The sequence below is a fragment of the Crocuta crocuta genome, unplaced genomic scaffold (genome assembly GCF_008692635.1).
Source record: "Crocuta crocuta isolate KB4526 unplaced genomic scaffold, BGI_CrCroc_1.0 scaffold346, whole genome shotgun sequence".
NCBI classification, from domain to species: Eukaryota; Metazoa; Chordata; class Mammalia; order Carnivora; family Hyaenidae; genus Crocuta; species Crocuta crocuta.
In genome coordinates, this window is record NW_027527957.1 from 3,957,307 (window position 1) to 3,971,039 (window position 13,733).

Sequence of the window (13,733 nt, forward strand, 5' to 3'; positions counted from 1 at the left end):
CAATGATAGTAGTACCTACTGCATAAATTTGATAACACACATACACACACACACACACACACACACACCATTTAGAATGTGTCAGCTTCTTAGAAGCATGACTAGCACATAGAAAATGACAGTGTGTTAGTTATAACTGTGGTTACAAATCTAACTTCTATGTCAATACCATGGATAATAATGGAAACCAAGGGGACACACATACTTTAGTAACTAAATAAGCAATTGAATAATATTTACATTATGTTCATTCTTTGCAACTTTCTAATACTTCTTTGATGGTGAGTGATAACAATTTAAATACCATTAGTTTACAGCCATTATAACTCAGAAATGTATAGACACATTATTAAACATACAAAAGTTTTAATACCAACTTTTAGAGGTACCTGGGTGGCTCAGTTGGTTTAGCGTCCGACTTCAGCTCAGGTCATGATCTCATGGTTCGTGGGTTCGAGCCCCACATTGGGCTCTGTGCTGACAGCTAGCTCACTGCCTGGAGCCTGCTTCACATTCTGTGTCTCCCTCTCTCTCTCTGACCCTCCCCTGCTCATGCTGTCTCTCTCTCTCTCAGAAATAAATAAAACATTCAAAAATTAATATCAACTTTTACAATGAAAACAAATAGTTCTTGCAATAGAAGAGTAGTTTTGGTTATGTCAAGAATTTAGAAAAAAATAAATGATAACATGCTTTTATTTTGCCCATCGCATTTGAAGTACTTGCATATTTATCTCATACAGCTGGCATGAATTATTAAATCTTGAATACCAGATTATAGTAACTGAATAATCATAATATTAGTAATAATGGTAATGATCGTTAGCTGTAATCCAGATGTCTGTTGTCCCCTTTGTACTTCTATTTGAGCTCTGCTATATATATGTGTATGTTTACATCACAAATTACACAAATCCAAACTGAAATTCAGTTTAGATCCAGCATTTTGTACACTTTTCCTTTCCTTGTACTCTGTCCATGGTGTGCTTTTCATTACCTGTACCAAAGACACAGTGCCCAAGTCTATCTCCCAACCTCAGTTTACCCTGAGACTCCAAATTCTTTATCATGCAAAGCAATACGTTCTATTTTAGATTCTCCCTCTAAATTTGTATGACCAAATATATCACATTCCACATATGCCAACATCTATCTTCGTTAAAAAACTAATGACAAGTTATAGAATATTACACCAACATTAAAAACCAGTACCTATTCTACTCTTCCCTCAGGGAGAAATATATCATCAGTTCTTGAAACAAGAAGAAATCCCTAGCCTCCATCTTCCACCCTATTTTTTACACCCTCAGAATGCATTTAAGTTCCATCTCTTTCTCTCTTTCCTCAAATGCATTGTCCACTTGTACCCCTTGGGTGAGGATTTCTGTTTCCCTAAATGACAGGAAGATGAATGGTATGGAAGAAAAGTGGGCTATCTATCAAACTTGGGTTTTTTATTAGGAACAAAAGAGATTATTATTGTCTCCTCTCCCATGTAAGTGTCTTAATTACTGTATGACAAAGATAATATTTCAATCACATTTAAATTTTTTTTTTTTGCATTTTTGTCTTTAAATGTGTATCTTCTCTTTATTGAAAACAGGTAAATAGGAACTTACTTTCTTCTAGTGGTTTATGTCTTTTCTCAAATCTATGCTATAGTGCCCGGATCCCATTCATAATGAGGTTGTAGAACTGAGTGGTATCTGCTGGTAACCAGTCCTGTGTACTAAGTGCAAAACCAAATGTTCTGCCTTTTCCTGAGGAACATTCTGATAAGGTGTGGCCCTCGCTTGTTTGGTGTTTTATCTTAACTCCACTCCTCACATCTAAGAAAATTTCTGAGGTTCATCTCTATTACTAGATCTCTCTCACCTGCTTCTCTTAAATTATCTTCCCCCAAAGGGAAAATGCACTGCTCTCTTTGGATGTGTGGTGAAATTTGAGCTTTACTAATGCCTGTTTCAATGAAAATTGTTCTTTTAACAATATGTTCCAATTGGCTTATCAAACCCCAATGTAGGACTCAGAATAATAGCTTTCTGCAAAAGCTTCAGAAAACAAAACAAAACAAAAATTTCAAGGGATGATCACAAACCTGTTATCGCCTCTAAGTGTTACACATATGGACTAGTGTAGTCAGGTACTCAGCTTCAAAGTGACATGTTTGTGGTTTTAAAAACATATTATTTCTAAAACAACAGACATGAATGTGTAATGCTTGAAATCAATATTTCAGGATGAAGGGACCTAAGGTATGAGTATGTTCCTTCTGTATTCTGGCATGTAGGAAAATGTCACTGGAAGTGTGAAGGTTTATGATCATTTGTTGTCAAAAGGAGCTCAGAACTCTTCTGGGTGGTTTATTTATGTGTATATAGAAACCACTGGAATATTAAAAGAGTTAAGGTAGGCAGAAATATGGGTGTGTGTGGGTGGCCCAGTTGAGCGTTAAATTTTGACTCAGATTATGATCTTGTGGTCTGTGAGTTGGAGTCCCACCTCGGCTCTGTGCTGACAGCTCAGAGTCTAAACCTTGTTTCAGATTCTGTGTCTCCCTCTCTTTCTGCCCCTGTTCCACTTGTGCTCCGTCTCTCTCTGTCTCTTTCAAAAATAAGCATTAAAAAAAAAAGGTGGGCATAAATACTGTGAATCAGCAGTTAAATTTATTTGTGAAATATGGGGAGAGAGTAGGAGAGAACTATGTAGCTGAATGGCCTGAGATCCAAAGTAGGTTCTGTCTCTTTATTAAACTATCATCGATTGGTCTATCTGTATCTCTCTCTCTCTCTCTCTACCTGTCTATCTATCATCTATCTATCTATCTGTCATCTCTCTCATCTTTGTTATCTATGTAATGAAGACTTAGTTTGAGAGGAGGAAATAATCCAGAAGTGCCAGTAAGGAACCATGTACTTATTGACCATCTTCCTTGCAAAGGTAGAATGTATAAAAGAAAAAAATTGGTTTTCAATTGTTAAAATTATTAGACAAGTGATTTTCTTTAGGGGCAGCCAGAAGTTCTTAAAGTTAGTGAGGGTAGAATACATGCTTTTATAAGAAATAGAAAGTGAAGAGTTTTTTGATCAGAGAGCAGGATTTCCAGAGGTCATTATGACCAGTTTGAGTTAGAAAGAAATAGAGATTGGGTCAGAGAAGAAAATGTGCAGAGTAGTATGGAGAAACTTAGATTTCATAGGGCCACAGAGGTAAACCAGGATATGAAACACAAAGGAATTTGTCTAGATTGCCCCTTAGAGGAGAATGGACAACTCTGTTTTGCACTGTGGTCTAATATGTTTGATCGTTAGAGTAAGGTGTGGGTACACATAGGCAGACTTCACCTGGAGGAATGGCACCTTTGAATTGTTAGCAATGTTAAAAGATAGATATTCTGAAACATATTAAATTTTTTTTTTAAAGATTTTTTTTTTAATGTTTGATTTACTTTTGAGAGAGAGAGAGAGACAGCGTGAGCAGGGGAGGGTCAGAGAGAGGGAGTCACAGACTGAAACAGGCTCCAGGCTCTGAGCTGGCAGTCAGCACAGAGCCCGACGTGGGGCTCGAACCCACGAACCGCGAGATCATGACCTAAGTGAAAGTCGGACGCTTAACCGACTAAGCCACCCAGGCGCCCCGAAACATATTAAATTTTTAAGGGTTTATTTTTGTATTTATTTTTGAGACACACACACATATATATACATATATATGTATGTGTTCATATATGTATGTGTATATATATGTATATATACACATATACACACACACACTCACACACACACACACACATATATATATATATATATATATAGAGAGAGAGAGAGAGAGAGAGAGAAAGGAGAGGGAGAGACCGAAGAGGGAGAATTCCAGGCAGGCTCCATGTTGTCAGCACAGAGTGGGTCGCTGGTTTCCAGCTGACCAACTGTGAGATCATGGTCTGAACCTAATTCAAGAGTCAGTGGGTTAACTCAGTGAATCACCCAGGTGCCCCCATTTTGAGAGCTTATTTGAGCAAAAATTGATTTCATTCCGGCAGTGCCAACCAGAAGTGGTTAGAAGCACTCTGCTGAGGGGAGGTAGGGGAAGACTTTTATAGAGAAAAGAGAGAGCAAAGTAAGGGTATCATTGATTGCCTGTAGCTTAACACATCCTTGTCTATTTGTGATTGGTTGTCAGTTTGAAGCGTTGAGGCATTTACAGGCTTAGATTTGGGGTTGGTTGTTTATATAGGCACCAGGACATTAGAGCCAACTCTGTCTAATGGCTTCCTTGTTTACAGCAGCAAGCATGGGGTTCTTAAAGTGAAATAATGCTAAGAGCTTCGAAAATCTACTTCTTTGGCCTCTCCCTGTTTCATAAAATAACCATCCGTAGAATTTAAGTAAGCAAAATTGTTCCCTTGTGATTCTGAGTTTAAATAAGCAGCTGTATTGAGTATATTGATTTAGCTCTTTCTTCATTTAGATTCTGTCATCTTAATAAGCTGATTCACATTAGGCATGCATATTAGAATGAAATATTTCCCTAATGTGCACACATGCCAACTCTTTATTAAAATAATAAAAAGAGCTACTTGTTCACAGGATTTAGATTATTACGTTATACATATTTGACTTAAAAAGCTATTTGCTCAATGACTACCATATGTGAATACATTTACGAAATTAAAAAGCAAGAATAAATAAGACTAGATATTTTTAAGCTATCAGGATGGACATGGTGATGATGTTTTGTACCTTTGTACATATCAATTTTCTTTAAAAAGTATTAGAGCTGTTACATGGGGAATGGACAGTTAATCTTTATTTTGAGTTGATAAAGCCTATTATAATATTAAAGGTTTTTTAAGAAGTTCTGGTGTCTAGGCAACATATTTATTTACTATAAGATTGGTAAGAATTGTTTTGTCTAATAGATAAAAAGCTATTTTAGTGGGAACAAACTAAATATAAACAAAAAAGCACTTGTATGGCTGGAAAAGGAAGATAAGTGAGAACTTCCAGGGAATGCCTTGGTAGTTAATCCTATTTAATATTTAAAACCCCATCAACTTTCTGGTATACAAAATAAGGCAGCAGAAACCAGTTCTTTTACTTGGAATGGTAGTAGCAAGGCCAATAGGTAGATGTTAGTAGTACTGGCAATTTCCTATCAAGTGCTAAAGATTTCCTCATGATAATAATAACCACAATTAGCCCTTAACAGAAAGGCAAGGCCCCTAATTGTTGGTATAGGTGCAGCTCGGGGCTACAATTAAGAAACATTACTTTCAATTCTAACTGGAAACCTTGGTACCTAGTTTCAAATACTTTTTTTTTTTTTTTTTAGTGCTGTTAATAAGCACAAGACAATTGGAACATTAAAATTTTGTTTAAAAAATATTTAAACATTTCATTTACATCATGTTTCCTTTAGAATGTTAAGGAGCTTTTAAAACTTTGGCATTCATATTCAAAGAATGCCTGTGAGCCATATAGGATGCCTTCAAAATAAAGTAGTTTTTCTTCCCACTAGGGTTGAATGATGTTATCTCTTCAGTGAATTTTTCAAAAGAATTCATGTTGGCCCTATTGATTTTTTTTAATGTTTCCTAATGTGTTAGGGATGTTAGGAAACCTAAAGAGACTTTAAAAGATGTAATTAATTTTAATGTGATCCTTTTCTTCTAATACACCTGTTGTTAGATAGCATCAGTTATATATGATTAAACAATTATAATTTGTAACATTAGTTGTTTGCTCTCTGTCCTTTCACCTTGTTTATTTTTAGAGCACTGCTGACAATCTGTAATTATCTTGTTTATTTAATCATTTATTACTTGTTCCCACTCATTCTCTCTAGAAAATTAACTCTATGAAGACAAAGACTATGTCAATCTTATTTACTAGTGTATCTCCAAAACCCTAGCACATTTCTTGGCATATGTTGGTTGTTGAAAAGAAAAAAGAAAAAGGAAGGGGGAAGGGAGAGAAGGAGAGAAGAAGGAAGTTAACAAGGAGATATTCAGAGAACTAAGTAGTAGAGAGGCCAACCCATAGTGAGTATATGGGAGAGGCTTAAGATAATACCTAAAGATATGCATTTCTAACAAAGTATATTTATTTCCTGACCTTTAGGCTTTGTTGTAATCTACACATTTGCCAAGTAAAGAGTGAATATATCTTCTTCTCAACTGCACAAATGTGATGTACTCTCTTTAAAATGATGGAGCACTGAACTCTGATCTACTAAATCACTGTAATTGTGAAATGGTCATGATTAGTTTCAGGAAACATAGTTTGCAAAGGATGAGGAAGAGTTCATCCTCTAATGAACTCTTGGAATTTTGAGTGGTTAATCTTTCCATGAGTTTACAGTTGCTGATTTTCCTTATGCCCACCAAAGAGAATAAAGAAAAAGACACAGAACTGGAAGATTCTACTTCATTTTCCTCCTATACCATCATATCCGTATCCTCATCACCATGATCTGACTTGAGACCATCAANNCTTTTTTATTTCCAGTTTTATTTGTCCTTAAATTACTTAATGTCTGACATAGTATATATTTTACTTATATATTTATTTGTTCCCTTCTACTAGCATATAAATTCCACATGGGATGGTTTTTGTCTATCTCGTTGGCTTGTCAGAGTCTAGGAAAGTGTCTGTAACACAGTAGATATTCAAAAATGATTTGTTGAATGGATACCTGAATAAAGCAAAGAAGCAGAATAAGAAGGAGAATAGTTTACTTTAGAGAAGTTTTGTTTTGTTTCTGTTTGGGGACAAAAAAAAAAAGAATACAGTATCAAAACATTGAATCATCTCTGAGTTATAATTCCTCATGCAACTTTGACAGTTCTGTTACTTTGAAATTAAATATGTACCCCTCTGGAATACTGTATATCTGAGTTCCCTGAATGACATGAATTCTGTTAATACTTGTATTTTGTCACACTGACTCTAATCTCTGTGGAGCGCAAGATTCATGTAACTTGATTTTTGATCATTAAAAGAGAGAGAAACTTTATTGTAATTATTATTTTTAGCCTTAGAGAGTTCACCAAAACACTGGTAAATTTGGGAAATATACTCGTTATTTTATAATAAATAACAAATATAACATTATGAGTCACCTACTTGCCTAAAGCTTCATCCTAGGATACTTTGATAACAGTTGTGAGTCTGTCTCTGTCATGATCTCTAGTTCAGAAATAACATGAGTGTTTTGAGGAGTCTAGACTGGGAAGTCATGGAAACTAATGCTAGAAATAAGCAAAAGAAATGCAAGCAACTATGAAAACCCTACAAGTTTGGATCTTCTGTTCCTAAGAGTGCTTAATGTATTACTGTAGACTTGGGAAGGAAATCTGCTTATTTTCTATAATATTTTCTTTTTTAAGTTATTTATTTATTTATTTATTTATTTATTTATTTAGAGGTAGAGGAGAGGAAAAGAGAGAGAGTCCCATGAAGGCTCCTCACTCTGAGCACAGAGTCCCTTGGGGCTTAAACTCATGAACAATGAGATCATGACCTGAGCTAAAATCAAGAGTTGGATACTTAGCTGACTGAGCCACCCAGGTGCCCCTCTATCATACCTTCTTTCAGACTGTGAAACCTTATCAAAGCTCTAGTTATCTATAGCAATTTCTCCATGCTGCTTAATAGGTCTTAGGAAAGTACCCTCCTTATTTGGATTACCCCAGACTACAGAGCTCCCATCAGGAACCCTAAAGGGGAGAAGAAGTTACTTGGAAGTATGTTTTTAAGTAGGCTGCTTTATTAACCAAAAAATGGAATAAAAGAAGAAAATGTATACTTGAAATATTGTTGATAAGAGAAGAATCACCTCTCTCCTATATATGGGCATGGTCCAGTATAGGTGAAGAGGGTTTTTTTGTTTGTGTGTGTGTTGTTTGTTTGTTTGTTTAGAAAAGTTCCTAACCAGACCCATTTGTTTCTCTGGGACACACTTGTTAAAACAGCATATCCAGCTTAAGGTGTATAATCATGATCAAAACAAGATCAAGATCAAATCAAGATCAAGCTAGTCTTATGCCAGCATTCAGGAAAAAGGTAGAAGTTCATTCTTCTTGTCTAATGAGACATGATTTAATCTGAGTCAACTGTTAAAATAGAAAATATAAGACATAAAATGATGACAATTTTTCTCCAGGCTTTTCCATTTCCTTCTCTTTATGAACATGTATGAGAATAAAAATTACTAAACTATATTAAAATACCTGAACACACCTGGCCCTGGTGTCACTGCATCCTTAAAATTACCATCATCCTAGCATTGCAGATCTTTATGAAGAGCATAGTGAGGTAAGATGAAATATGCTGTCCCCCTACTACCACCCGGGGAAAGTCATTTTCCATGATCTAACAAATAACAGATGGAGAATGACGGAGAGCTCTGTTGCTTTCTAAATAGAAAAGCAGTATTAGTTTTCTCAGTAGGCTTATAGGAGAGATGGCTTCAGCCATTAGGTAGTCTTGTTAATCCCTCCAGCTGGACTACACAAAAGTGTAGGGCTTAATACTTGCGCTCAACAATATCTATTTATATGGATCAATTAAAGCAGATAAATGTTTTGCCTTTTTCCCCCTCCAAGGCAGCAAACATCAACTTAACCAATGAAATGTGAATATATTACAAAGGAATAGAGACTCCAGTATATTATAGAAGTTATATTTAGCAATGTCTATGTGTCATCATTGCTAAGCCACTCAGGTGGCTACAGAAGGGGGCTGGAGGCTCTAGTGACCCATATGCTAATCTCCATCTTCAGACCTACCTCTCCAGCTCATCCACACTCAGGCATAACTGAACTTTTAACATAGAAGTGTTCCCTGAAGGGTTGTTTGGAAAAAAAAAAAAATGGATGATAGCATCTGAGAATCTTTTGAAATTAGTATCACTGATCTACTATTGATATAACAAAGAAAGTCTGGATTCACTTTGTGAACAAGCTTGTGCAAGCTGGTGTTGAAATCTGCAGTGAATTATTTGAATAAGAAGCACATTATATTGAAAAACCCATTATTTTTAACTTTAAATGATTACTTTTGACTATGCGTTATATGTAGTCTTACATCTAATTGTATGTGTGTGTTGGTGCACATGTTTATGTGTGTATGTGTGTGTGTGTGTGTGTGTGTATAAATATGATCTTAACAATAGCCAGGAGAGTTAAATGTTACTATCTTCAATTCTTATCTGAGGAATAGTTAAATAATTTGCCAGAAATTATAGAACCATATTAAGTGCCATTGACAGAACAGAACCCGGAGTTGGTTGACTTCAGAGCCTGCATTTTCTAATTACATGGCACCACCTCTAACACACACACACACACACACACACACACACACACTAGGGGCACCTGGGTGGCTGAGTTGGTTAAGCAACTAACTTTGGCTCAAATCATAATCTTACAGTTCTTGAGTTCTAGCCCCGCATCAGGCTATGAGCTGACAGTGAGGAGTCTACTTGGGATTCTTTCTCTCTCCCTGTCTGTCCCTCCTCCACTTGAGTGTGTGTGCTGTCTCTCTCTCTCTCTCAAAATAAATAAAACATAAAAGAAGATTAAAAACACAATTATAATGCACAGCTGTAAACAATGTGAAACACTGCCTCTGTATGTGGGAGAATTTGAAAAGCTATCCACATAGATATGTAGCCTCCCAGATGGATAGGAATGTTTGAAAAATCTTGGGGAGGCTCTTTTATATAAGGCACAATAGTCGAATCAGTAGAGTATAAAAAAGCTACCGCTCAGTCCATAGGACAGAGCACAGAGTAGAAAAACAGTTTGATGATTTTTCTCACCCACACTTGGATGGATTTTCATCATCACTTGGTGCATTAATTCTCTCTGGCTCCTGGAAACAGTCATTTGCTTAATAGCTCTTTTGTGACCAAGGAAGTTAATGCACAATCCCAAATGGCTTAACTTCCAGCTGAGGAGGAGTTTGGGCAGAGAAAAAGAAAAAAAACCCACACAAAACATCTAACTTCATTTTTCACAAATAATTTGAAGTTGGAACAAACGATCTCACTATTTTGTTGAGAAAGAGCCTGTTTTATTTTGACAGAGGTCACTGAGATGTAGGAGGCAATTTTCATGTGGAGACATTTCCTTGAGTCAGTATAAATGGAGCAAAGAAAATGAGTGAAATACAAAATGTCCTTGTCAAGCTCAGATTTCTGGGTCCTACTGTGAGATTTTTGTATTAGAAAGTTTGGACTAAATTCTAAGGACCTGTCTTAACTTTTTAACTTTATATCTTTGGAATGGTTAAAAATAATTGTCCAGTAGCTGAAAGTCAGGATTTTTCATAGGTTCAGTTCTTTGCCCTACTGTAGACTTAAAATGATCTATTAAGTGATTATCATGTATGATTAATTATGCCATAGAAACGTTAAGATGGTTATAATTGTATGGTTATAATTTCCTTGTCAGGTGATAAAACAGGATGAACTTGGCAAGGATCTTTCTGATTGTACTTTGTATGATCTACTGAAATACGATGATTTTAACTCTGACAAGCACCTGGCTCTCGAAGAATTTTATAGAACATTCCGTGAGTATAATCTTCATTCTCTAATTCCTCTTCATTCATTTTCCTGTTTATTTACACAATCCAGTATGTTTGCCTGATCTCAGAGTACAAGCTGTTTGGTTTGCTTTTTTTTTTTTTTTTTAATAAGAGAAGTGGTGTAAGTAAGATAATCAAAGTCCTGAAATGTATTGAAAGATATGTAAAAGCTAAGGGATGCAGTAATTCTAACATGAAAAGCTGGAAATATTTGATAACCCTGAATATCAGTTCTCATTGATTCTCATTGAAAACATGAATTCCACAGTGCTGTTTCTAAGGTTTGGGGGAAGGAGTAGTACTTCACTGTTTAATTATTTACACTGTGACTTTTTTTTTACACTATAGGGGAATCAAGGTAGATTAATAGATAGATTTTGCATATATGTTAACAATAATCAGTGTAAGAAAGGAAGATTGTATTTATGTTACGGTACTTTGGAATAATTTATGTATATTTAAATTGCTTGAAGACTTCTTAAGATTGACCATTTATGCTTTATAAAGGGGAGTTATAAAGATGATCTGGATTTAAAAAGTTGTATGCCAGGTTATTCTTTAAAAATAATCACAAGAGAAAAACTTAACTGGTTGGTATTTGAAAATCACCAAAGAATCGAAGCTCAATAGGATTTAAGTCAGCACTGAAACCAGTATTTTGTTTCTTTCTATCTTTCTATCTATATAGCTAGCTAGCTAGCTATTATCTATCTTCAATGTTATATATATGCACACTTATATATTACTTTCAAAAAAAAGCAGGAAATAGGATATGTACTTGATGTAAAAAGATCTCTTTTGAATTATGCCTCTTCCATCTGTCAGTGGTCTGATATTAGGGAAATTACTTAAATTCCCAAAAATCCATATAAATATGGATAGTAAATTTCCTGTCATATGATAATTTTATATTAAAACATTAAATTAGATTTATGTAATTTTTGGTAAAGTGAAATGATATATGTGAAATAGTGATGAAGGTGATGAATAGTGATTGCAGGTGATGAAGCTTCAAGACAAGATACCAGTATGCTCTTCAGATATAATTAAATTGCATTTCCATTTTCAATTAAAAGACAGGATAACAAGGGGCAGGATGACTCCATAAATAGGTAACCCCTTAAAAATATGTCACAAACAAGGTGAGACACCATTCAAACACAACAAGAAAGCAGCATTATTATTCTATGTTTGTAGGAAGAAACTGAAATACAAAGAAGTTAAGAACTAAGTGGCTGAGTCTGTAATCAAACCCATGTCAGACTGTGAAGGCTTTATGTTTTCCACTAAACATTATTCTGTAATAGGGACTATTTTGTGTATTCATGGTGGCAAGGAGAAGATATTATGGTTTATCAAGAAAGAAATTATATTTATATTTTATACCTATGTTGTATTAATATTGTCATATATTGATTTACAAATATGTATGCAAGATAGAAAGAGGTAAACATCACAGAAGGGACTACATAAAATGTTAAGTGAGTTGAGAATATAATCTCGTTTGGGAAATAAGAAGACTTTTTGAAGGTGGTAGCAATTGAACTAGTCTCCAGGAGGAGTGGATATGGACTTTGGGCAATAGGAGATGGGAAACTGGACAAAAAGTAGAGCATAAATAAAAACTTAAGTGTATGACATATCAGGGTGTTTACAGAAATGAATTCAACTGTAAGATCTGTTCCAGTACTGAAATTCTATAAAAATATGAATTCTATGAAACTATTTTACTAACTTGTTTTATTAAACAATCAGTCTAATCTACCAGCTCCAATCCCTCACCCTTATACTATGCAGATACATGGATTTGACTAAGTAAAAGTAATTGAAATTTGTAGCAAGAGCAGAAAATATTTTAATGGTATGCAATTTATCAAGCATCAGTAAGATAATTAAATGGGTGCTTGTGGGAATTTTTATTAAAAATATTGTTGATGATAAAATGGTGGAGCTAGAAACCAAAACAATAAAAATAAAGTATGAATAATATATTATTTTTATGACAGTACAGCAAAGACTGAATAATGATCCTTGGCAATATCAGTAAATATGAATCTTGTCTAGAATACCGCTTCATATACCTATCATAGGGAAAAAAATGATACTACGTTTTGAGATATGATTTGATGTTTCTAAAGAAGGCAAGGTAGATCAGTATATTGTTCTGATAATGAAAATTTTGCAATTCAGAAATTTGTATCATCAATAAAAGCACTCAATAGAAAAATAGTAAAGTGTTACCTGTGAAGGAGCTAAATTATACTCGAAACTGTTGACATTGGATAGAAAAAAATCTATATACTTTGGGTTAACTCTTAGAAGTAACAATTTTACGGAAATTATGTATAGTAAATGCAATGAATTTAATGAATATTATAATGATTCTGCCATTAGGTCAAAATTATGCATCATACAGAAGGTCTACATTTTTAATATTCTGAGTCATAAAGAGATATTAAGTAATGAAAGCAGTTGGCAGTCAGCAATCATATTAGGAGCTTTTTTCCTTTTCGAATAATCACAAAACTATCCCTTAGCAATGATAAAATAATGTTCACATAGTCATTTAGAGCACATAGAGAAGATAATGTTTTTCTAAGTAATGCTGGAATTATATGGAATATTTTAGTACTCTGTGGAAAGTATCACATTTTCAGTGTTGCACCTTGTTTAAACAGGCCATCAAACTATACAATGATCCCTTAGAGATAATTAACTAATATGGATTGTGTCTGCATTAGCAAGAACTATTTATACTTCTTGAATAGAAAACATATACCTATTTCTTTCTTTCCATCTATTATAATACTTTACAATTAAACTCACTTTGGTTTTGTGAAGTTTAGTGGCAAGCTTTTTATAGTGGCATAATTTCAAAAGACACTGTATTATAAAATACTAAGGTAGTATCATGAATAAAAATGTGTAACAATAGTGAGAAAAGCAATCTATTCAAAAATCATGTATTAAGTTCCTATGTGTATAGAATGCTGTGATAGTTAAAGCAACTTAGAATGATTGTGTTCTTTCCCTTAGGAATATATAATCTCAGACAATGATGAAGATGACAGATCTAGTCAGGGTAAAATAATCTTTTTTTTTTTTTTTTTTTTTAATTCTTGAATTATTCTTCCTTGATGT

The 13,733-nt window shown here is 34.4% G+C and overlaps 1 protein-coding gene across 3 annotated transcripts in view; it reads left to right on the forward strand.

Annotated features, from left to right (window-relative positions):
• FSTL5 (follistatin like 5) overlaps positions 1-13,733 on the forward strand; it is a 663,363-nt gene that overhangs the window by 347,345 nt on the left and 302,285 nt on the right. For all 3 annotated transcript variants that reach the window (XM_077752758.1, XM_077752759.1, XM_077752760.1), the window contains exon 5: positions 10,457-10,577. In XM_077752758.1, coding sequence (XP_077608884.1) covers positions 10,457-10,577 — 121 coding nt within the window. The remainder of the gene's footprint in view (positions 1-10,456; positions 10,578-13,733) is intronic.